The sequence below is a fragment of the Mytilus edulis genome, chromosome 11 (assembly GCF_963676685.1).
Source record: "Mytilus edulis chromosome 11, xbMytEdul2.2, whole genome shotgun sequence".
Taxonomy (NCBI): domain Eukaryota; kingdom Metazoa; phylum Mollusca; class Bivalvia; order Mytilida; family Mytilidae; genus Mytilus; species Mytilus edulis.
The window spans coordinates 83,540,721-83,568,169 of record NC_092354.1 but is presented as its reverse complement, the minus strand read 5'-3'; the positions used below and the strand labels follow the sequence as shown (position 1 = coordinate 83,568,169).

The window sequence follows — 27,449 nt, the reverse complement described above, 5'->3', positions numbered from 1 at the left end:
CGTACATGTATTACTTGTGATATGATTTGTGATGTTACTACAATGTACATAGTAAAATAGTATAATATCCATTAGGGGGTAGGGGCCTGACAGTGCAGACTATTGAGGTACATAGACAGCAGTGGTACATCACCGTACATGTATTACTTGTGATATGATTTGTGATGTTACTACAATGTACATAGTAAAATAGTATAATATCCATTAGGGGGTAGGGGGCTGACAGTGCTGACTATTGAGGTACATAGACAGCAGTGGTACATCACCATACATGTATTACTTGTGATATGATTTGTGATGTTAGTAAAATAGTATAATATCCATTAGGGGGTAGGGGGCTGACAGTGCTGACTATTGAGGTATATAGACAGCAGTGGTACATCACCGTACATGTATTACTTGTGATATGATTTGTGATGTTACTACAATGTACATAGTAAAATAGTATAATATCCATTAGGGGGTAGGGGGCTGACAGTGCTGACTATTGAGGTACATAGACAGCAGTGGTACATCACCGTACATGTATTACTTGTGGTATGATTTGTGATGTTACTACAATGTACATAGTAAAATAGTATAATATCTATTAGGGGGTAGGGGGCTGACAGTGCTGACTATTGAGGTACATAGACAGCAGTGGTACATCATCGTACATGTATTACTTGTGATATGATTTGTGATGTTACTACAATGTACATAGTAAAATAGTATAATATCTATTAGGGGGTAGGGGGCTGACAGTGCTGACTATTGAGGTACATAGACAGCAGTGGTACATCACCGTACATGTATTACTTGTGATATGATTTGTGATGTTAGTAAAATAGTATAATATCCATTAGGGGGTAGGGGGCTGACAGTGCTGACTATTGAGGTACATAGACAGCAGTGGTACATCACCATACATGTATTACTTGTGATATGATTTGTGAAGTTAGTAAAATAGTATAATATCCATTAGGGGGTAGGGGGCTGACAGTGCTGACTATTGAGGTACATAGACAGCAGTGGTACATCACCGTACATGTATTACTTGTGATATGATTTGTGATGTTACTACAATGTACATAGTAAAATAGTATAATATCCATTAGGGGGTAGGGGGCTGACAGTGCTGACTATTGAGGTACATAGACAGCAGTGGTACATCACCGTACATGTATTACTTGTGGTATGATTTGTGATGTTACTACAATGTACATAGTAAAATAGTATAATATCCATTAGGGGGTAGGGGGCTGACAGTGCTGACTATTGAGGTACATAGACAGCAGTGGTACATCACCGTACATGTATTACTTGTGATATGATTTGTGATGTTAGTAAAATAGTATAATATCCATTAGGGGGTAGGGGGCTGACAGTGCTGACTATTGAGGTACATAGACAGCAGTGGTACATCACCGTACATGTATTACTTGTGATATGATTTGTGATGTTACAACAATGTACATAGTAAAATAGTATAATATCCATTAGGGGTTAGGGGGCTGACAGTGCAGACTATTGAGGTACATAAACAGCAGTGGTACATCATCGTACATGTATTACTTGTGATATGATTTGTGATGTTAGTAAAATAGTATAATATCCATTAGGGGTTAGGGGGCTGACAGTGCAGACTATTGAGGTACATAAACAGCAGTGGTACATCATCGTACATGTATTACTTGTGATATGATTTGTGATGTTACTACAATGTACATAGTAAAATAGTATAATATCCATTAGGGGGTAGGGGGCTGACAGTGCTGACTATTGAGGTACATAGACAGCAGTTGTACATCATCGTACATGTATTACTTGTGATATGATTTGTGATGTTACTACAATGTACATAGTAAAATAGTATAATATCCATTAGGGGGTAGGGGGCTGACAGTGCAGACTATTGAGGTACATAGACAGCAGTGGTACATCATCGTACATGTATACTTGTGATATGATTTGTGATGTTACTACAATGTACATAGTAAAATAGTATAATATCCATTAGGGGGTAGGGGGCTGACAGTGCAGACTATTGAGGTACATAGACAGCAGTGGTACATCACCGTACATGTATTACTTGTGATATGATTTGTGATGTTAGTAAAATAGTATAATATCCATTAGGGGGTAGGGGCCTGACAGTGCAGACTATTGAGGTACATAGACAGCAGTGGTACATCATCGTACATGTATTACTTGTGATATGATTTGTGATGTTAGTAAAATAGTATAATATCCATTAGGGGGTAGGGGGCTGACAGTGCAGACTATTGAGGTACATAGACAGCAGTGGTACATCACCGTACATGTATTACTTGTGATATGATTTGTGATGTTAGTAAAATAGTATAATATCCATTAGGGGGTAGGGGGCTGACAGTGCAGACTATTGAGGTACATAGACAGCAGTGGTACATCATCGTACATGTATACTTGTGATATGATTTGTGATGTTACTACAATGTACATAGTAAAATAGTATAATATCCATTAGGGGGTAGGGGGCTGACAGTGCAGACTATTGAGGTACATAGACAGCAGTGGTACATCACCATACATGTATTACTTGTGATATGATTTGTGATGTTAGTAAAATAGTATAATATCCATTAGGGGGTAGGGGGCTGACAGTGCTGACTATTGAGGTACATAGACAGCAGTGGTACATCATCGTACATGTATTACTTGTGATATGATTTGTGATGTTACTACAATGTACATAGTAAAATAGTATAATATCCATTAGGGGGTAGGGGGCTGACAGTGCTGACTATTGAGGTACATAGACAGCAGTGGTACATCACCGTACATGTATTACTTGTGATATGATTTGTGATGTTAGTAAAATAGTATAATATCCATTAGGGGGTAGGGGGCTGACAGTGCAGACTATTGAGGTACATAGACAGCAGTGGTACATCACCATACATGTATTACTTGTGATATGATTTGTGATGTTAGTAAAATAGTATAATATCCATTAGGGGGTAGGGGGCTGACAGTGCTGACTATTGAGGTACATAGACAGCAGTGGTACATCACCATACATGTATTACTTGTGATATGATTTGTGATGTTAGTAAAATAGTATAATATCCATTAGGGGGTAGGGGGCTGACAGTGCTGACTATTGAGGTACATAGACAGCAGTGGTACATCACTGTACATGTATTACTTGTGATATGATTTGTGTGTTACTACAATGTACATAGTAAAATAGTATAATATCCATTAGGGGGTAGGGGGCTGACAGTGCAGACTATTGAGGTACATAAACAGCAGTGGTACATCATCGTACATGTATTACTTGTGATATGATTTGTGATGTTAGTAAAATAGTATAATATCCATTAGGGGGTAGGGGGCTGACAGTGCAGACTATTGAGGTACATAGACAGCAGTGGTACATCACCGTACATGTATTACTTGTGATATGATTTGTGATGTTAGTAAAATAGTATAATATCCATTAGGGGGTAGGGGGCTGACAGTGCAGACTATTGAGGTACATAGACAGCAGTGGTACATCACCGTACATGTATTACTTGTGATATGATTTGTGATGTTAGTAAAATAGTATAATATCCATTAGGGGGTAGGGGCCTGACAGTGCTGACTATTGAGGTACATAGACAGCAGTGGTACATCACCGTACATGTATTACTTGTGATATGATTTGTGATGTTAGTAAAATAGTATAATATCCATTAGGGGGTAGGGGCTGACAGTGCAGACTATTGAGGTACATAGACAGCAGTGGTACATCATCGTACATGTATTACTTGTGATATGATTTGTGTGTTACTACAATGTACATAGTAAAACAGTATAATATCCATTAGGGGGTAGGGGGCTGACAGTGCTGACTATTGAGGTACATAGACAGCAGTGGTACATCATCGTACATGTATTACTTGTGATATGATTTGTGTGTTACTACAATGTATATAGTAAAATAGTATAATATCTATTGTTAACCCCTAGGGTCATAAACATCTTTCAATGAATGGAAAATATATACAAAACTTTTTATAAATTTACATATTTTAAATCTGCAAGCCTTCTTTTTAATTTGATTTGCTATGATTTTTGTACAGCAAGAGTTTTAAATTTGACTTATGATAATGGGTGTATGGTATTCAATGTGAATTGTTCAAGGTTTACGACACAAAATCGGAAACTTTTCACCGATAATAGCTCTACAAAAATACACTCCTTCTTTTTGTGACAGTTTTTCTTTTTACAAGTTTAAAGATTTGTATTAGATTAAGAGAACATGTTGTATTTTGGTTGTGTTCAGTGGTGCGCGACATGATATAAAGGTATTTTGTCGCCTGGATAATTTGTCATGTACCTCTGATGTATGACTTTAAGTGACAATAATTGATATTTTAAGGGGGTAATGTAAGGGGGCACAACCCATCTGTGTAAAGTGACAATAATTGATATTTTGAGGGGGTAAAGTCAGGGGGCACAACTCATCTGTGTAAAGTGACAATAATTGATATTTTGAGGGGGTAATGTAAGGGACACAACTCATCTGCGTAAAGTGACAATAATTGATATTTTGAGGGGGTAATGTAAGGGGGCACAACCAATCTGTGTAAAGTGAAAATAATTGATATTTTGAGGGGGTAATGTAAGGGGGCTCAACTCATCTGTGTAAAGTGTCAATAATTTATATTTTGAGGGGTAATGTAAGGGGGGACAACCCATCTGTGTAAAGAGAGTGACAATAATTGATATTTTGAGGAGGTAATGTCACGGGGCTCAACTCGTTTGCTTAAAGTGACAATAATTGATATTTTGAAGGGGTATTATGTAAGGGGACACAACTCATCTGTGTAAAGTGACAATAATTGATATTTTGAAGGGGTATAATGTAAGGGACACAACTCATCTGTGTAAAGTGACAATAAGTTATATTTTGAGGGGGCAATGTCAGGGGGCACAACTTGTTTGCGTAAAGTGACAATAATTGATATTTTGAGGAGGAAATTTAAGAGGACTGAACTCATCTGTGTAAAGTGACAATAATTGATATTTTGAAGGGGGTAATGTAAGGGGACACAATTCATTTGTGTAAAGTGACAATAATTGATATTTTGAGGGGGTAATGTAAGGGGACACAACTCATCTGTGTAAAGTGACAATAATTGATATTTTGAAGGGGTATTATGTAAGGGGACACAACTTATCTGTGTAAAGTGACAATAATTGATATTTTGAAGGGGTAATGTAAGGGACACAACTCATCTGTGTAAAGTGACAATAATTTATATTTTGAGGGGGTAATGTCAGGGGGCTGAACTCATCTGTGTATTAAGTGACAATAATTGATATTTTGAGGGGATAATGTAAGGGGGCACAACTAATCTGTGTAAAGTGACAATAATTGATATTTTGAAGGGGTAATGTAAGGGGACACAACTCATCTGTGTAAAGTGACAATAATTGATATTTTGAGGGGGTAATGTAAGGGACACAACTCATCTGTGTAAAGTGACAATAATTGATATTTTAAAGGGGTAATGTAAGGGACACAACTCATCTGTGTAAAGTGACAATAATTGATATTTTGAAAAGGTTATTTTAAGGGACAAAACTCTTCCTCTCTTTAAACTCTATGTTGTTGGGTGCCTGGCTCATTTATGTTGATATTTTCTTTGTTCATTTGGAATGCAGAAAATTAGAATTTAAAGACAAATGAACAATTTTTATATTGTAAAAAAAACTTTTAGTGAATTAATGAATTAGCCAGTTGTCAAAACTGAAAGAATCTCTCATTCTATTTTTTTTTATTTCAATAGAAACGCTAAAATAATGTCTGCTCAGTGATATTGTTGGCTTTTTTCAAAACTACCTCTACCCCTTTTTATTGGGAAAATATACATAATTTTCATCAAATTGGGAATTTTAGAATAAACTATGACTTTGACTGAAACTTCAATGTACAGACCCCCATTTCAAGAGTCAAACCCTGCTTTAAAATAAGACCTCTTTTTGTCAGTGATGATACATAAATAGACCCTCAAATCTGCACATATAGTCATTTTAGGCATGAAAAAAGTATAAATTAGTGTTTTTCAGTTCGAATTTATGCACAATTACTACTGAAATTGCAGTGTTTGGGAAAAAAGTTTTCTTTTTGGGAATAATTTTAAGCCATTTTTTTTTCAAAGTGGGATTCTCCTCCAGGGGAAAAAGCCTTTATTCTCCATTAATTTAAGGCAAACAATATCACTGCTGCTAGAAAACTTAAAGTAAGATTTGACTTTTTAGATTTTAATTAAGTTTTCCAGATAAGTTATTGTAAAGACCTCTCAACACATATTAAATTCCAATTAAACATGTTTAAATCTCAGACTTAAAAAGAAGGGTCTTAAAAGTGATAAGAAATCATTATCCTGCTTAAATACCCTATGATAATCCCTCTTGAGTACCCCATCCAAAAATCTTGTATATAGACGCAGACGATGACCATATACTTGTAAATGTCCTAAAACACCGATCCCTTCGTTCCTACATATATCCGAAGACACGATGGCTACGTTCCTCAGATTTTAATTATCTTATTTGTATAGCATACATACATATATGTAAACAATTACTTTTACAGCTTTTTATTTTACCTGTATGCTATTCATTGTGTTGTACAAATGTAAGCTGGCGTCTTCTGACAAAAAATTAAGTTTTAAAAAAATGTGTCTCAGTTACGATTCTGTGAGAAAACAATATTAATTATTGGGAATGTACAATATACTTATTACATGTACTATCATAATGGATGAATAAGGGAAAGATTTCATTGTATCAGAGACATATAATACTGATTGTATTAATGTTCAATATATTTATAACTATCATAATTAATGGAGAATTATAAGGGAAAGATTGAATCGTAGAACAGCCTTTTCTCTTCTTTGTTCTATATTTTAAAAAAATAACTATACAATAAATCTTTCCTCCATTTGTCCTAATTTCTAAAGACAAAATAAATAAAGAGTTTTAATTTTAGAGGATTTTGTTTTATTTTGTAATATTAATTTTCACTAAAAAAATCACCCTCCCATTTCTTTAATTAAGTAACCCATTGCAATTGATAACAGTTGGAAAATAATTCTTATTTGTTTTGCTATATATAACTATGGTCATGACATAAAAGAGGGTCCAATAAAAGAACAAACTTACAAACAAGCAAACAAACTTTCACCACACACACTTACCTTACTGTTTCATTATGAACCTTATTTTATTTTGCAAAATTGACTCAAATAACAAGAGGGGGACACAAGAAAGGAAAAAAATTATATCTTTTTTAAAATTTAGAAATTCTTACAGGTGAGTCATAATACCCTATTGTAAATTATAAATAGTAATCTTCACCTGTTAGATTTGACTTTTATTGACCTTGAAGTTTTCTCCAGCAGAAAACACTTCACTTTCTTACATCTATCTCCCATACTAGATAAACTACCTTCTCTGGGACTAACATCAGGTAAATACCACAGTAGATAGACCAGTGCCTTGGTGAAAAATACATTTTAATGGATTTGAAAGGTCAAAGGTCTTAGGGTCTTACTTTAAATTATATTATCACTCAATTTTCTTTCATTTAAACCTTAGGGGCTCTCCATGGGGGAATCAACTTTTACTTTGCTTATTTAAACAGAGGCCTCAACTTTTGCTTTGCATATTTGAATTACTCTCTCCCAGGAAAGCAGTCCCACAGAAATTATAAATGTTTTTGAGTATGTTACATTCCGTATGATATATTTTGATATTTTGGCCTTACTTTTTTCTAGTGTACTCTGTTTCGGATAACAGATATCCTTCGTCAGTCAGATTCTGATGTTAAATGAATCATCTTTAAGTCTTCTTAGATTAAACTTTTACTAAATCTTGAAATTTATACAATAAAAAAGGCAAACCGAACATCAGTTAAGACGCTTGCACCATTCTAAAAATTTGTTGAATATGACATAGGTTATATGACTAATTACATCAGAGAATTTACAAAATATATGCTTTATACATATATATATATATATACAACTCGTCTTAAACATCAACCCAACAATGTTCGATCTGTAAATTTGCTTTCGCAAATTTTAGTTATATATTATATATATATACAGATTAGTTTCTGTGTGTACTTTTCTAAACTTGGATGTTGGTGTATGATTGCCAATGAGACAGCTGTCCACCAGAGACCAAATGACCCAGAAACTAACAACTATAGGTCAACAATGGGTAAAGCCCATACCACATAGTTAGCTATAAAAGTTCCTGAAATCACAAATGTAAAACTATTCAAACAATAAAACTAAGGACTTAATTAATGTAAAAAAAAAATGAACAAATGATGTTCATTTTAAGGTGCTATTATATTCAAAAATGGTTGGTTGTCCTGAACATGCCTGGACTATTTGCCACTGGACATTAAGCAACTAACAATCAATCAATATAACAGGTTGGATATCTGTTAAAGACAACAATGGACAAGTGGGTATCTTATCTCAGAGATCCTCCATTAATTTTCACTACTCCGTCACCAACTGTACTTAAAACAAAAGATAAACCGCCACTTAAAGATAAAAAGAAAAATCACTTCCACATGGAGCCTAAATTCAAGTTAAAAGGTCTATTTTTAGACGAGGAGCCACTAAGTCGGTGTACTGTGTATTCTGTTTGAGGATGATGATTTTTGGCACGTAAACTATGTAACCAGTATATCCTCCCTATATATAGATAAAATCTATCATTATAGGATATCTCTACTTGACTAATAATCTCTGTGGTGTAATCCATAGACATGTCTCCATTATAAATCTGTTAATTCTTTTTATGTTAATTAGGATGACCATTAAACTTATGTCCCAGTTAATTCTTTCTATTCTAATTAGGTTAAAAATATTAAAGTACATCTAATATACAATGTATGTACTTCTAAAAAAGTCTTATATTTGGCAAGGGAACTATAATGGGATGAATTTTAACAATGTTAGAATACTGGGTGTACTTAAGTTTACAATTAACTGTGCTTTGTTAAGGCACAACTATTAAACACTTCATCGACAAAATTTTGGATTCGTCAAACAACTACTACTACTGGGGGTGTTTCAGGACTTTCAACACCCATGTTGGTCTCGCCTAGTCAGTTTGGCAAACTCATCTGAAAACATGATTTAATTGTTCAGAAATGTACTTATAACATTATTTGGCAGAGTTAGGGAATTTTTATATGGTTTGAGTTACATGTCCTTCATTTAAATGATTTTTTGTACCCCAATTAAAGATATGACCCAAAAGTTAAATAGACATAAAATTGAGACAGACTTTATAGCTATTAGAGCTGAAATCATTACTACTGGGTTATAATTGCTTAATGTTCAGTCACAAATATTTGATGTATATCAAGTTAGGTAAGAACGTTGATCTAACCAGCCATCCATTAATTGGTACTCATCTAAAACTTATATTGTTCAATATTCACCCTATACCGAAATCGATATAGGTACAAAAAAGTTATTCATTTACTAAACTTAAAATATGCATTTCTATTATATATCACATTTACACCAATTAGAAAAGAAAAAACATACATTGATAATGTGATGTGAAGGCTTTTAATTTAATTTACTCAATTGTTAAATGGAGTTATGTCCCTTGATAAAATAAATTTGTTTTCACAACAGAACTTGACTATTTAATAGGATTAAAAGCTACTTGACTTGGGATTGGAAAGAAAATATTAATTTATTCATTTGAATGAATGTATTTTAAATGTAATAACCTAACAAAAGAGCCCATTCTTCAAGCTACTTTAAGTTATAAATAAAACGACTTGTTATATCAACGATTCTGTAACATACATCAAGTGTTATTTTTTCTCATTTTAAATCTCCGATCTTCCAAGATTATAGATTTGTTTTAAGGAAGAGTGTTGGAATCATTCCATGAATTATCAGGGGTACCAGTCAAATGTTTGAACTGTTCCTTGTTTTATCACTTCTTTGTTTTAACCAGGCCTAAGTGCATTTTTGGTTTATTTTATGCAGTTTTCACTGTAAATGTCAATTTTTGTTTACATTAATTAAAATACAAGTATCAAATATCATAAGGGAGCTACCATTTGATTTTTATGGGGGGCTAGGATGAAATTTGAAAAAAATAGGCAGGACAGGAGTTTTGAGTAAAAAAAGAGGCAGGATGACAATTTGTGTAAAAAAAGTCAGGATAAACTAGTAAAAAAAAAAGGCAGGACCGAATAGAGTAAAAAATAAAAAGGCAAGACAGAGATTACAACTAAAAAAAAAGCAGGACAGAATTTTTCATCCTAGCCCCCCCCAGAAAAATCAAATGGTAGCTCCCTAATGCAAGTTTTTATTGGGTTCATGTAATTCTATGATGTTGTCATCCTGTGTATTATTATTGTCCATTAAAGACACATTGGTTTCATAGTTCATTGGGAATGCTGGGATTGAGTTTGGGGGTAAATGCTCTAAATGGGGGGATTTGTTTAATCCTAGATATATTTTTAAAATCTTTGACTACATTTATTTTGTGTCAGAAACCTAATATTATGACAAAAATTTGATCAAATTCCAAATTCAGACAGTATCAAGATTGCATAGAGTGCCCAAATTTGCCTTAACTCTTCAGGGTTGGTGCTCAGTGAATCATTTTAGCATTGCGATACTGACAAACTCATCCAGTTACATTTTTCACATAAATAAAAAATCTTGCAATATTTTCTAATCTAACAGTATGCCAGTTTGGAGTATTTGTCTAAATTCCTATACTTCATGTTAAAGTCTAGATATCAAGCCCAGTGAAGTCTTTGTCTAAATTCCAATACTTGTGGTAAAATCTAGATATCAAGCCCAATGAAGTCTTGGTTTAAATTCCTATACTTGTGTTAAGTCTAGATATCAAGCCCAGTGAAGTTTTCGTCTGAATTCCTATACTTTTAGCCCCGTGAAAATGGTACAGTCTTTAAATTCCTATACTTTTATTTGTCTAGATATCCCAGTGCATTGTTAGTTGTGATATTTACACTGACTTTCTTTACAATTGACAATATTCTTCTTATTTCACAAAGATCCATAAATTTCAATGTAATGATCTTCTCTCAACAGAGAAATCAAATATAATTACAACTCTTATAGATTACCGTGCAATCGTCAACTCCTATAAATCATTATCTGTATTGACACGATGTCTTTGTTTGTAGTCAAAATATCGTAAATTTAAATTGTGCAAACAATTTTATGATTGTTTTAACTTTCTGCATAGAAACCTTTGACATTGTTAGATTTAGAAATAAGAAGATGTGGTACGATTACAAAAGTTACATATTGCTATCCATGCATCAAAGACCAAAGATGTGATTTAAGCCACAAGTTATTGTAATGTCTCAGGTGTTGATTCAGGATTTTGAAAGGGGGGCCTAGTTACCCAACGTTTGAACTGATGCTAGTAAAAAGTATATATGCATATATCATATATGTATCACTGTAAGGGTGTCCCCTCTTAAATCAGCAGCTCTGCTCTCAGTGTTACTGATGTATACCTGGTAACCCACTCCCACAACCTTTAGTCCAGAAATTGTATAGCCTTCAAGATTACTGATGTGCACACTTATCCCACTCCTACAACCTTTACTTCCGGAAATTGTATAGCCTTCAAGATTACTGATATGCACCTGGTACCCCACCATACAACCTTTAGTACAGAAATTGTATAGCCTTCAAGATTACTGATTTGCACTCTGTATCCCACTCCTACAACCTTTACTTTCGGAAATTGTATAGCCTTCAAGATTACTGATGTGCACTCTGTACCCAACTCCACCAACCTTAACTTCCAGTTTTTGTATAGCCTTCAAGATTACTGATGTGCACTCTGTGCCCCACTCCACCAACCTTTACTTCCGGAAACTGTATAGCCTTCAAGATTACTGATGTGCACCCCACTCAACCAACCTTTACTTCCAGAAATTGTATAGCCTTCAAGATTACTGATGTGCACCCTGTACCCCACTCCACCAACATTTACTTCCAGAAATTGTATAGCTTTCAAGATTACTGATGTGCACCCTGTACCCCACTCCACCAACCTTTACTTCCAGAAACTGTATAGCCTTCATGATTACTGATGACCACCCTGTACCCTACTCCACCAACCTGAATTCCAGAAATTGTATAGCCTTCAAGATTACTGATGCGCACATCATCATGTGCACCCTGTACCCCACTACACCAACCTTCACTTTCAGAAATTGTATAGCCTTCAAGATTACTGATGTGCACCCTGTACCCTACTCCACCAACATTAATTCCAGAAATTATATAGCCTTCAAGATTACTGATGTGCACCCTATACCCTACTCCACCAACCTGAATTCCAGAAATTGTATAGCCTTCAAGATTACTGATGTACACCCTATACCCAACTCCACCAAATTTTATTCCAGAAATTTATAGCCTTCAAGATTTCTGATGTGCACCCTGTACACCACTCCAACCTTTAGTCCAGAAATTGTATTGACCACTTATATATAGTTTACATTTGATGTTTTGATATCTTGTAATGTACAGACAAGTAAACCGCAGGTAGACAACACACTCCTACCATTCTGGCTGTCTCTCAATAACATTTGTACAAACATCTACGTGTATCACGACTTACAAGCAAAAAATCAGTATACTATATATCTCTGGAGCCAGTGTTAGCTAGACAACACACCTTTAAGCTTGATTAGGTCACCTCAAGGCATGGCCAGAATAAGTCATTTACCTTGCTCACACAAAATAACAGGTCACAAGAAGGAAAATTAGCAGCAAAAAGTTAGCTCAAACCTAAACTTATAAGTTTTAAAACTCTAAGCCCTTTCTGTTTAATAATTTTAAAAAATCAAAATCAAAATAGCATGTACAACTTTTTTTCAATTTTTATTCCCATGTCTTTAAAAGTGTGTAGTTTGTAGTTTATATTAAAACAACTTCAGATTTTAAGATTAAGAATCTGTGTATAGTAACTGACGACATCAATGTAGGATAAAAAAAATAATTCAGATAGCTTTTTCACTGACCCCCCTACCCCCCTCTTAACTTGATTTTGGAAAAATTGATTGAACAATAAGGATATATATAAAATCAATGTCAATTAAACAAAACTTGCAGCAATTTTGACCCCCACCCCAAACTATTTGAATTAAGTTTTTTATCCTTTGTTTATTTTTTTGATGTGGTCCCTTAAACAATGACCAATCAATCAATGATTACTTTATAACTGGTGAGATAATGAATATTATAACATGCTACTGACATGATTTTAATGATAGAAATGATAGTAACATACATACACAGATAAATACCTATGAAAAATAAATATAGATGATAGATCTGGTGGTTTTTAAGAACAGCATTATGTATTATTTCATGATATTACTGTTATTTTTGACAATCAAAACATTCTTCACATTATTGTAGAAAAAATGGCCATCATTTAAAATCAACCACAATTTTTTATACCCACATTTTGCCTTTTAAAAATTTATAGTATTATCTGTGTCAGTAACCTGACCACCCCTTTTGGATTAGTAAATGGACTGTTCCATTGGAGCCAGTTTTATGCTATGAAGTATAGTGTTGTTTGTAAAGGAATGTATGGCGCCCACTACACAATTTATAGAGTTAACTTACAGGTTGTGTGGAGACGTCTTGTAAATTAGCTGGACTCAAAAAATTGTTTAGGATTAATTATACTAATCAGTCTGTTATGGTTAAAACATTAAAGAAATGACTTTGTGTACATAAATGACTATGTATAAAGAAATTACTATGTGTGAGTTACATTCCACACTTTACTATTATTTATATATATAAATATAATAGTTGTTCTGGATACAAAAGGGGGGTTCCCCCCTGTTTTGAACAGTCAATGCTTTTAAATGGGAACATATAGTTTGAACCCCCCTTTTTAAAATCTCTGGATCAACCCCTGATATCTCAATGAGGCTTAAGTTTAAAACTAATTCTGCAATAAAATAGTCTTTGCTTTATAATTATATAAGTAGTTCCCCCTTAATTAAACTATTATTAGTCTTCAGTTTATAATTCTATTGCTCACGTATTTGGTAAGACAGGCTCGTAAGTTGTCTTTATAGGACAAAAGATGCTCTGTCTCTTAAATATATTCAAAATTCAATGTGAAAAATGTTTCATAATTTGTACTTGTTTGAGCCTCATATCTGTTGAGCCTCACATGTTTCTCTGTTGCACCTTATGCATGTAGGCACACCACTAGACCTATACAGTGTTATAAGAAGCCATGTCATATTTCTTTAGTTTTAGCCAAAAATATGATTACTGATTGAGATAGCATGAACTGATATTAATGTGAAACACCTCTGTGCTGGAGCACCTCTGGTCTGGAGCACCTCTGTTCTGGAGCACCTCTGAACTAGTTAATTTGTACATTTCACCAAGTTTTTTTGTTGCAATTATCAAAAATATAAAATTGCACCAGAAAAATAAGAGACCTGAAATATTCAGAATTTGGAGATATACATGTATAGGTTGAGATAAAAAAAAAAATGAGTAGAAGATGACCTATTATTATTAATACTGGTCAGTGTCTGAGGTGTTTCATTAATACACAATATAGGACTTCATTCAAATTTATCCTAAGCTAACTAGAAATGTTCCTCTGGTAGAGAGTCCCACAACTAGATTATTTAACTCTCTCCTCCTCATCTCCAATAAAACCCAAGTGAAGGAATATGAAATTACCAACTGATATATATGCCACAAGTCAAAGTGGACTTGACTATTTCATTTGGCTTCATATCTTCCCCCAAACAAACATACATAACATACAGTTAATTACTGATAAAGTTAGTATCAAAAAGGAAAATCCCATAATTCAATTCAATTCAATAAAACTTTCGAGCAACATTTTTGTACTCAGACTCGAGAATCAACCAATCAAAATATAGGATTTGGTGTTTCGAGCATCATTTTTGTGCTCCAAGCACTGAGCAAAGTTTTATGACTTCAACCCCTGGATATTATTCTATATACACGAACCTTACTCTTTTTTTATAACATATAACACCATGTAACAATTTGTTTTTCTTTTCAGATGATTCAATGTCGTCTAACAATGGTTGTGTACGAGGACCACATTGGTGTACGGTAGCGTACTGGGAATTACGACAGCGCGTAGGACGTTTGTATATGGTGTACGACCCTAATGTTAATATATTTCAATCACTACCTCAAGGGGATGGACTGTCCCTGGAATTACTTCAGAAAGAGGCAGAAACTGATTCAGTAAAACGAACTCGTGATAAGATAGGTATAGGCGTTGTGTTGAGTCGTGAGGATGATGGAGTATGGCTTTATAACCGCTCACAATTCCCCGTGTTTGTCAACTCGCCTACTCTAGAGAATATTCATTCAAGAACGTTGCCTGTTTTAAAACTATTGCCCGGATATTCAATCAAAATATTTGACTATGATAGTGTGCGGCTGTTAAAACAGTTAACAGACAAACGATACCTGGACGGACCTTTTGACCCAGCGTCTGTCAGGATTAGTTTTGCCAAAGGCTGGGGGCCTAACTACCATAGACAGTTTATAACTTCATGTCCGGCTTGGCTGGAAGTTTTAATGACTATTGATAGGTGATAGTTCTAGAGGTCACATGTACTTTTAACATTCAATGTAAAAAAATAACTTACACTTTCTTATTGAGTTGGGATTATTTGAAATGTTGGACAAAGGGAAGGAACTCTTGTTGTTTTTGAATGATTAAATTTTACTTGTTATGTTTTTTTTATTTGTTTGAAAGACTACTAAATTTACATTTTTATTGTTTGATTTTAAAAAAGAAAAGATTTGCATTCTTTTTTATATAATTTAGCCTGTATAAGACAGTGTAAGTTATTTTTAGAATCTTCCAGGTTTAAGACAATTACATGGTTAGTTCCAGAGAAAATATCTGTCTGTCTAGTCTTTACACTTAACCTGCTAAATGTAAATAGAAATGGGTATACTGTCACATGATTGTTTTATTTTATTCAATAAGAGGGTTCACTAGGGGTTGTTTCCTTTGTTTAGGGGGTTCAATCAGGGTTTATAGGTAAAACTATATTACTGATATGAAATAAGAAAATGTTGTGTAAAGAAATACTTAAAATGATTAAGTTTCTTTCATTTGGAATTATTGTTCTTTATAATCTAAGTCTTTATAGATTTTGAAAGTTTGGTTTATCCTGCATTTATCCTGTGAGTAAAACATTTGGTTCATTTCTTACCTTGGGTAAACCATTTGTTTTCTATAATTTTACTTGTAAAGGGCATTTTACCATGGCAACACTTATTTTTTCTGGAACAATCTTTGTAACATTAGGGCATTTATAATATGTTTAGTTACCTCTTTTTGAAGACTAATAGGGGAAGTAACTCCGTGCTACATTGATTTAACTTACTTCAACGCTATATTGATTTAACTTTTTTCAACGCTACATTGATTTAACTTACTTCAACGCTATATTGATTTATTTTAGTTCAAACTTTTCTGGCTTATACTGTTTAAGTAACTGAGAAACACTATTTGTTGTATGGCTGTATTCAAACATTGAATGTCATTTTTTTTTTTACAATATTACAGTTGGTTTTTATACTTTCAAAGCAGAGATATTTCCCTTTGTAATGTCTTCTTTAGATAAGATATAGCGTTACAGAATTACTCCCCTTTGTAATGCCTTCTTTAGATAAGATATAGTGTTAACAGAGTTACTCCCCTTTGTAATGTCTTCTTTAGATAAGATATAGCGTTACAGAGTTACTCCCCTTTGTAATGTCTTCTTTAGATAAGATATAGCGTTACAGAGTTACTCCCCTTTGTAATGTCTTCTTTAGATAAGATATAGTGTTAACAGATTGTATACTGAAGTAAACTCAGGTTTTTATTGAATACTTAATATTGTGCCATTTTTGTTGATTTTTGTCATTGATGTTAATATGGTCTAAGGGAGGCAAATCCTGTAGAGTTAAGTTCAGCTTCACCTTTCATTGATTTCGTTATTTCAACCTTTTATACATGTATAATCAATTTCGGCATCACTACCTTGATAATATATCATATACATTGACCTAATGCATTCAATATTTTTTGAAATTTCAGGTTAAATTTGAGTGTACACAAGTGAATGAATCAAACTTTCCTTCTTGGAGTCGCCTCCCTTTGACCATATTAACATTCATTTAAGATGTAGTATATCTAAGTGGTAAATAATACACACACATATGTCATCTAATAAATGTATCAGAATTTAGACAGTTTGAATAGGCCATGTAATATTTGTCACTGGATATTAGGCAACCTTTAATCAACATAGATATTAATGTCTACGACTTGTTAAGAATTAACTTTTACACTTCTCGGGTTAAAGAGACATTTTTTTTATATATAAAGCATCAGCCTTCATAGTTCCAGATCCTAATGCATTCTGGGTAAAATTTTAATTATTTTTGGATGATTCAGGTGGTTGTGATACACATAATGGTCAAAGGGAAATAACTCCCATGATTAAAATAGAATTAGGCTGGGGAATAATCTATGGTTTTGATACACATGTATAAGAGTTATTTGGAAAAAATAATTAGTCAAGAAATTTGATACCTTATAATTTGTGAATGAGTAGATTGAATTTCATTGAAGATATATAATTTTGATGTTGTTTGTAAGAAGATAGAAAGTTTGAAATAATTATGGTCTGATCTTTCATACACAATTTAATATTTCAATACAGAAAAATAAGTTCTTACACATATTTAAGTCACTATTATGCTATAGGTACATTATAACAATACTGTTTAAGGATCTTGTTTGCTTCAATTACATTAAAGCATCAAAATGGCTTTTTTTGTAATGGTTGAAATCCTATTTAGAATTTTTGGTGAAAAGTTATTATTGTATTTTGTTTTATTAACCATCCTTACAACTATGTATGTGTTGTAGACTAATGAAATCAAAGTTTTTACAACTATGTATGTGTTGTAGACTAATGAAATCAAAGTTTTTAAAAAAATGGTAGCTACAAAAATTAAAAGAACCATAGCAATGAAGAGATATGTTTTTATTTTGAATTCACTATTTTGTAAAATCATCCTACGGTACAGTTGATGCAGTTTAATTTCTAAAAGTGCTAATTTTTATAATTTGTATGTTGGTGATGCTCTATTTGACATTTTAAAGATACTCTGACACCAACTTGGAAATCAACCAATCAAATTACAGAATCAGTTATTTTTATCATAAAATTTGTATATAATAAAGCCAAAAAATGGAGAAAAGAGAAACATTGGGGGATAAGATATAAAGAATAGAAAATAATGACCTACAAAATCTAAGATGGTAGTAATGAATACCCTGTATAGAGCCTCTTTTAAATATAGAATACACAATGAGTGTGAGAAAGTTGTGTATATTTGTGTGTTCTATTTATAGCATTGTATCATTCAAAATTATAAAAACCATTAACTTCAGCAAAGATATACAGTTTTACCTCAAAATATATTTGTTAAGATTTGATTTAAATTTAAGGGGTACCTGACGGTGAAGGGGAAATAACTCTCTGTAGGTCAACATAATGTTTTGATAGTAATGTAAAATCATTACATGTTTTAACACAGATTAACTAATTCAAAACAGAGTCACATGTTACTTAAAGTTATTTTGTTTTGCATATATTTTTGGAAAAGAAAATTTGAAGAATTTTTACATTAAAAAAAAGGAATTTTGAAGGTTATAATGGATAGTTTTTAAAGAGGGTAGAAAACGGGTTCCCTACCCCAACATTACTTTGGCATGTAAATATTTAAACTTTCACAAAATTATTCATTTTTCTTTAACAATATCTTGAAAAAAAATATGATCTATGGAATGACTTTACATCTGTATTCTCATATGATCCTCAAAATGGTTACATGGAAAAGTCAGATGTTTCATAGAAACTTAAAGATAACAACAAGGGGGAGTTAAATAAATACTATCCCCTCCATTGTTAAATGTTCTTTTGTACCCCCTCAGGTACCCCCTTAATAATGTATAACTGTTATGATTGTATGTTAAAGAGATAAATGATTGTATGTTTGTTTGTTGGTAAAGATGTTATAGGAGTATATTGTAGGTTGACTGTTTGTGTGACTCTTTGTTGGTGAAGATGTTATAGGAGTATATTGTAGGTTGACTGTTTGTGTGACTGTTTGTTGGTTATGATGTTATATAACTGTACACTGATATATGTTAGAGTGGCTCTGTTAGAGTGGCTCTGTCTGACAAGAGTCGAAAATAAAATGAAAATACCATTACATATATTCTTTCTCATTTATTAGTTTCAAGGTCTGTTAATTCAGAAATTATTTCATGCATTTGGTATTGTGAATTTTGGGAAAATGGACCTTATATAACCTTCCAATCATTTCTGAATTAACAGTAGATAATTGAGATAGCACAACAATATATGATACTTGATTTAGGGGCCTAGGTGGCAGAATGGTTCACTAGCATGTCAGCACAAACCCAAAAACATGTTTTCATTGAGACAAAGATTAAAGGGTGTCGTCAATATCAAGATATTAACTTGGAATGTCATGTGGCAGGTGTGCTCTACTCTAAATAGTCATGGTTTTCTTTGGGTACTCCAACTTCCGCCACCAATGAAAACTGACTGCAACAAAGGAGTAGTTCCGGTAAGGACCGATTTTGGCCTCAATTTTCAAGTTCATCTAACGAAAGATTTTAGACACTTTTTAAACACTCAAATGTCTATTTTAATTGATTCGATAAGTTTTTGTGATAGATTTTAACTGATTTAGTCATTAAAAACGCTCTGATTCAAGATTAAATCTAAAAAATGTATCAAATATGCCAAAAAACTTCACTTTTTAGATGGTTTTTGTCAAAAATGAAAGTTGCCGCATCCGTGTTCATCCTCAACCTTTATATATATTATGTATTATCAATAAATACAACTTACATTTTAATATTATGAATGAACACGAATGCGGCCACTTCCATTTAAGACGAAAACCGTCTAAAATTTAACTAAAATGCTAAAATTTTGAAGATTTCTGTAATTTAGCATGACTTAATGGTGCTACTAGCCGATATAAGTGCATTGTATTGTCAAAAACAGCCCATATCCATGTAGCAGAGACATTCTTCTTTCCAATAAATAGCTTAAATATTACATTTTCATAATTTTGTAAAACTGCTATATTTTGGGGCCAAAAAGGGGTCTTACTGAACCTACTCCTTTGCACAATAGCCCTCAACAAAACATTTAACAATGCTATTTTTAAATTGGTCTTCATCATGCAAACGATTTTTGTATTTGCTGATTCTCTGTTAAACTCTCAGTATTAACGAGTAAGAGCAAAGACAATTGTGAATGGAGTCAGAATAATGTGGCGAAGGTAGACTGATTCTCTGTTAAACTCTCAGAGTATTAACGAGTAAGAGCAAAGACAATTGTGAATGGAGTCAGAATAATGTGGCAAGGTAGACTGATTCTCTGTTAAACTCTCAGTATTAACGAGTAAGAGCAAAGACAATTGTGAATGGAGTCAGAATAATGTGGCGAAGGTAGACTGATTCTCTGTTAAACTCTCAGTATTAACGAGTAAGAGCAAAGACAATTGTGAATGGAGTCAGAATAATGTGGCAAGGTAGACTGATTCTCTGTTAAACTCTCAGTATTAACGAGTAAGAGCAAAGACAATTGTGAATGGAGTCAGAATAATGTGGCGAAGGTAGACTGATTCTCTGTTAAACTCTCAGTATTAATGAGTAAGAGCAAAGACAATTGTGAATGGAGTCAGAATAATGTGGCGAAGGTAGACTGATTCTCTGTTAAACTCTCAGTATTAACGAGTAAGAGCAAAGACAATTGTGAATGGAGTCAGAATAATGTGGCAAGGTAGACTGATTCTCTGTTAAACTCTCAGTATTAACGAGTAAGAGCAAAGACAATTGTGAATGGAGTCAGAATAATGTGGCAAGGTAGACTGATTCTCTGTTAAACTCTCAGTATTAACGAGTAAGAGCAAAGACAATTGTGAATGGAGTCAGAATAATGTGGCGAAGGTAGACTGATTCTCTGTTAAACTCTCAGTATTAACGAGTAAGAGCAAAGACAATTGTGAATGGAGTCAGAATAATGTGGCAAGGTAGACTGATTCTCTGTTAAACTCTCAGTATTAACGAGTAAGAGCAAAGACAATTGTGAATGGAGTCAGAATAATGTGGCAAGGTAGACTGATTCTCTGTTAAACTCTCAGTATTAACGAGTAAGAGCAAAGACAATTGTGAATGGAGTCAGAATAATGTGGCAAGGTAGAGTGATTCTCTGTTAAACTCTCAGTATTAACGAGTAAGAGCAAAGACAATTGTGAATGGAGTCGGAATAATGTGGCAAGGTAGAGTGACATGATTAACGAGTAAGAGCAAAGACAATTGTGAATGGAGTCAGAATAATGTGGCGAAGGTAGACTGATTCTCTGTTAAACTCTCAGTATTAACGAGTAAGAGCAAAGACAATTGTGAATGGAGTCAGAATAATGTGGCGAAGGTAGACTGATTCTCTGTTAAACTCTCAGAGTATTAACGAGTAAGAGCAAAGACAATTGTGAATGGAGTCAGAATAATGTGGCGAAGGTAGACTGATTCTCTGTTAAACTCTCAGAGTATTAACGAGTAAGAGCAAAGACAATTGTGAATGGAGTCAGAATAATGTGGCAAGGTAGAGTGATTCTCTGTTAAACTCTCAGTATTAACGAGTAAGAGCAAAGACAATTGTGAATGGAGTCAGAATAATGTGGCAAGGTAGACTGATTCTCTGTTAAACTCTCAGTATTAACGAGTAAGAGCAAAGACAATTGTGAATGGAGTCGGAATAATGTGGCGAAGGTAGACTGATTCTCTGTTAAACTCTCAGTATTAACGAGTAAGAGCAAAGACAATTGTGAATGGAGTCAGAATAATGTGGCGAAGGTAGACTGATTCTCTGTTAAACTCTCAGAGTATTAACGAGTAAGAGCAAAGACAATTGTGAATGGAGTCAGAATAATGTGGCGAAGGTAGACTGATTCTCTGTTAAACTCTCAGAGTATTAACGAGTAAGAGCAAAGACAATTGTGAATGGAGTCAGAATAATGTGGCAAGGTAGACTGATTCTCTGTTAAACTCTCAGTATTAACGAGTAAGAGCAAAGACAATTGTGAATGGAGTCAGAATAATGTGGCGAAGGTAGACTGATTCTCTGTTAAACTCTCAGTATTAACGAGTAAGAGCAAAGACAATTGTGAATGGAGTCGGAATAATGTGGCAAGGTAGACTGATTCTCTGTTAAACTCTCAGAGTATTAACGAGTAAGAGCAAAGACAATTGTGAATGGAGTCAGAATAATGTGGCGAAGGTAGACTGATTCTCTGTTAAACTCTCAGTATTAACGAGTAAGAGCAAAGACAATTGTGAATGGAGTCAGAATAATGTGGCGAAGGTAGACTGATTCTCTGTTAAACTCTCAGTATTAACGAGTAAGAGCAAAGACAATTGTGAATGGAGTCAGAATAATGTGGCGAAGGTAGACTGATTCTCTGTTAAACTCTCAGTATTAACGAGTAAGAGCAAAGACAATTGTGAATGGAGTCGGAATAATGTGGCAAGGTAGACTGATTCTCTGTTAAACTCTCAGTATTAACGAGTAAGAGCAAAGACAATTGTGAATGGAGTCAGAATAATGTGGCGAAGGTAGACTGATTCTCTGTTAAACTCTCAGTATTAACGAGTAAGAGCAAAGACAATTGTGAATGGAGTCAGAATAATGTGGCAAGGTAGACTGATTCTCTGTTAAACTCTCAGTATTAATGAGTAAGAGCAAAGACAATTGTGAATGGAGTCAGAATAATGTGGCAAGGTAGACTGATTCTCTGTTAAACTCTCAGTATTAACGAGTAAGAGCAAAGACAATTGTGAATGGAGTCAGAATAATGTGGCAAGGTAGACTGATTCTCTGTTAAACTCTCAGTATTAACGAGTAAGAGCAAAGACAATTGTGAATGGAGTCAGAATAATGTGGCGAAGGTAGACTGATTCTCTGTTAAACTCTCAGAGTATTAACGAGTAAGAGCAAAGACAATTGTGAATGGAGTCAGAATAATGTGGCGAAGGTAGACTGATTCTCTGTTAAACTCTCAGAGTATTAACGAGTAAGAGCAAAGACAATTGTGAATGGAGTCAGAATAATTTGGCGAAGGTAGACTGATTCTCTGTTAAACTCTCAGTATTAACGAGTAAGAGCAAAGACAATTGTGAATGGAGTCAGAATAATGTGGCGAAGGTAGACTGATTCTCTGTTAAACTCTCAGTATTAACGAGTAAGAGCAAAGACAATTGTGAATGGAGTCAGAATAATGTGGCGAAGGTAGACTGATTCTCTGTTAAACTCTCAGTATTAACGAGTAAGAGCAAAGACAATTGTGAATGGAGTCAGAATAATGTGGCAAGGTAGACTGATTCTCTGTTAAACTCTCAGTATTAACGAGTAAGAGCAAAGACAATTGTGAATGGAGTCAGAATAATGTGGCAAGGTAGACTGATTCTCTGTTAAACTCTCAGTATTAACGAGTAAGAGCAAAGACAATTGTGAATGGAGTCAGAATAATGTGGCAAGGTAGACTGATTCTCTGTTAAACTCTCAGTATTAACGAGTAAGAGCAAAGACAATTGTGAATGGAGTCAGAATAATGTGGCGAAGGTAGACTGATTCTCTGTTAAACTCTCAGTATTAACGAGTAAGAGCAAAGACAATTGTGAATGGAGTCAGAATAATGTGGCAAGGTAGACTGATTCTCTGTTAAACTCTCAGTATTAACGAGTAAGAGCAAAGACAATTGTGAATGGAGTCAGAATAATGTGGCAAGGTAGAGTGATTCTCTGTTAAACTCTCAGTATTAACGAGTAAGAGCAAAGACAATTGTGAATGGAGTCAGAATAATGTGGCGAAGGTAGACTGATTCTCTGTTAAACTCTCAGTATTAACGAGTAAGAGCAAAGACAATTGTGAATGGAGTCAGAATAATGTGGCAAGGTAGACTGATTCTCTGTTAAACTCTCAGTATTAACGAGTAAGAGCAAAGACAATTGTGAATGGAGTCAGAATAATGTGGCAAGGTAGAGTGATTCTCTGTTAAACTCTCAGTATTAACGAGTAAGAGCAAAGACAATTGTGAATGGAGTCAGAATAATGTGGCAAGGTAGACTGATTCTCTGTTAAACTCTCAGTATTAATGAGTAAGAGCAAAGACAATTGTGAATGGAGTCGGAATAATGTGGCGAAGGTAGACTGATTCTCTGTTAAACTCTCAGTATTAACGAGTAAGAGCAAAGACAATTGTGAATGGAGTCAGAATAATGTGGCGAAGGTAGACTGATTCTCTGTTAAACTCTCAGTATTAACGAGTAAGAGCAAAGACAATTGTGAATGGAGTCGGAATAATGTGGCGAAGGTAGACTGATTCTCTGTTAAACTCTCAGTATTAATGAGTAAGAGCAAAGACAATTGTGAATGGAGTCAGAATAATGTGGCAAGGTAGACTGATTCTCTGTTAAACTCTCAGTATTAACGAGTAAGAGCAAAGACAATTGTGAATGGAGTCAGAATAATGTGGCGAAGGTAGACTGATTCTCTGTTAAACTCTCAGTATTAACGAGTAAGAGCAAAGACAATTGTGAATGGAGTCAGAATAATGTGGCGAAGGTAGACTGATTCTCTGTTAAACTCTCAGTATTAACGAGTAAGAGCAAAGACAATTGTGAATGGAGTCAGAATAATGTGGCAAGGTAGACTGATTCTCTGTTAAACTCTCAGTATTAACGAGTAAGAGCAAAGACAATTGTGAATGGAGTCAGAATAATGTGGCAAGGTAGACTGATTCTCTGTTAAACTCTCAGTATTAACGAGTAAGAGCAAAGACAATTGTGAATGGAGTCAGAATAATGTGGCAAGGTAGACTGATTCTCTGTTAAACTCTCAGTATTAACGAGTAAGAGCAAAGACAATTGTGAATGGAGTCAGAATAATGTGGCAAGGTAGACTGATTCTCTGTTAAACTCTCAGTATTAACGAGTAAGAGCAAAGACAATTGTGAATGGAGTCAGAATAATGTGGCAAGGTAGAGTGATTCTCTGTTAAACTCTCAGTATTAACGAGTAAGAGCAAAGACAATTGTGAATGGAGTCAGAATAATGTGGCAAGGTAGACTGATTCTCTGTTAAACTCTCAGTATTAATGAGTAAGAGCAAAGACAATTGTGAATGGAGTCGGAATAATGTGGCGAAGGTAGACTGATTCTCTGTTAAACTCTCAGTATTAACGAGTAAGAGCAAAGACAATTGTGAATGGAGTCAGAATAATGTGGCGAAGGTAGACTGATTCTCTGTTAAACTCTCAGTATTAACGAGTAAGAGCAAAGACAATTGTGAATGGAGTCGGAATAATGTGGCGAAGGTAGACTGATTCTCTGTTAAACTCTCAGTATTAATGAGTAAGAGCAAAGACAATTGTGAATGGAGTCAGAATAATGTGGCAAGGTAGACTGATTCTCTGTTAAACTCTCAGTATTAACGAGTAAGAGCAAAGACAATTGTGAATGGAGTCAGAATAATGTGGCGAAGGTAGACTGATTCTCTGTTAAACTCTCAGTATTAACGAGTAAGAGCAAAGACAATTGTGAATGGAGTCAGAATAATGTGGCGAAGGTAGACTGATTCTCTGTTAAACTCTCAGTATTAACGAGTAAGAGCAAAGACAATTGTGAATGGAGTCAGAATAATGTGGCAAGGTAGACTGATTCTCTGTTAAACTCTCAGTATTAACGAGTAAGAGCAAAGACAATTGTGAATGGAGTCAGAATAATGTGGCGAAGGTAGACTGATTCTCTGTTAAACTCTCAGTATTAACGAGTAAGAGCAAAGACCATTGTGAATGGAGTCGGAATAATGTGGCGAAGGTAGACTGATTCTCTGTTAAACTCTCAGTATTAACGAGTAAGAGCAAAGACAATTGTGAATGGAGTCAGAATAATGTGGCAAGGTAGACTGATTCTCTGTTAAACTCTCAGTATTAACGAGTAAGAGCAAAGACAATTGTGAATGGAGTCAGAATAATGTGGCGAAGGTAGACTGATTCTCTGTTAAACTCTCAGAGTATTAACGAGTAAGAGCAAAGACAATTGTGAATGGAGTCAGAATAATGTGGCAAGGTAGACTGATTCTCTGTTAAACTCTCAGTATTAACGAGTAAGAGCAAAGACAATTGTGAATGGAGTCGGAATAATGTGGCGAAGGTAGACTGATTCTCTGTTAAACTCTCAGTATTAACGAGTAAGAGCAAAGACAATTGTGAATGGAGTCAGAATAATGTGGCGAAGGTAGACTGATTCTCTGTTAAACTCTCAGTATTAACGAGTAAGAGCAAAGACAATTGTGAATGGAGTCGGAATAATGTGGCAAGGTAGACTGATTCTCTGTTAAACTCTCAGTATTAACGAGTAAGAGCAAAGACAATTGTGAATGGAGTCAGAATAATGTGGCGAAGGTAGACTGATTCTCTGTTAAACTCTCAGTATTAACGAGTAAGAGCAAAGACAATTGTGAATGGAGTCAGAATAATGTGGCGAAGGTAGACTGATTCTCTGTTAAACTCTCAGTATTAACGAGTAAGAGCAAAGACAATTGTTAATGGAGTCGGAATAATGTGGCAAGGTAGAGTGACATGATTAATATGCATATAACATTATTAATAAGATGTAGTATGAATGCCAATGAGATAACATGTTCTTGTCTTGAATAAGCATTTAATTTTTCATCTGACATTAAGCAGTCATCCACCTACACTCGATTTATTACTTGCACATATATCATCTCAAAATGTCACATTTAAATTCAGGCAAATATTAAAGAATGTCGCCCATATTAAGATGTAAACTCAAAATGTCATGTTTTAAACGAGACCAAGATTAAAGGGTGATATCCATATCAATTAAGATTTCAACTCAAAATGTCATGTTTTAACGGTGGCCAAGATTAAAGGGTATCAACTCAAATGTCATGTTTTAATGGAGGCCAAGATTAAAGGGTGACATCCATATCAAGATATCAACTTGGAATGTCATGTTTAAATTGAGAAATTTAAAAATTATTTTAATGTAGCCTTCAACCAACACCATCTTCATCACATACACTCGATTCAACATGTGGAATCTTCCACTTCCACATATCATCTCAAAATGTCATGTTTTAATTGAGACCAAGATTAAGGAGTGACATCCATATCAAGATATCAACTCTAAATGTCATGTTTTAATGGAGGCCAA

General features: G+C 34.2%; 1 protein-coding gene across 2 annotated transcripts in view; it reads left to right on the top strand.

The window, feature by feature from the left end:
* The window catches only part of LOC139496451 (mothers against decapentaplegic homolog 6-like), a 32,957-nt gene extending 13,575 nt beyond the window's left edge, over positions 1 to 19,382 (top strand). Inside the window, exons 4-5 of one of the 2 annotated variants that reach the window (XR_011657662.1) lie at positions 15,145 to 19,201; positions 19,257 to 19,382. Coding sequence is in view for 1 of the 2 variants with exons in the window: in XM_071285067.1 (XP_071141168.1) it covers positions 15,145 to 15,692 (548 nt within the window). In the remaining variant the exon portion in view is untranslated. Of the gene's footprint in view, positions 1 to 15,144 lie in introns of both variants that reach the window. The other variant, XM_071285067.1, reaches the window with a different exon arrangement.
* The last annotated feature ends 8,067 nt before the right edge of the window (positions 19,383 to 27,449 follow it).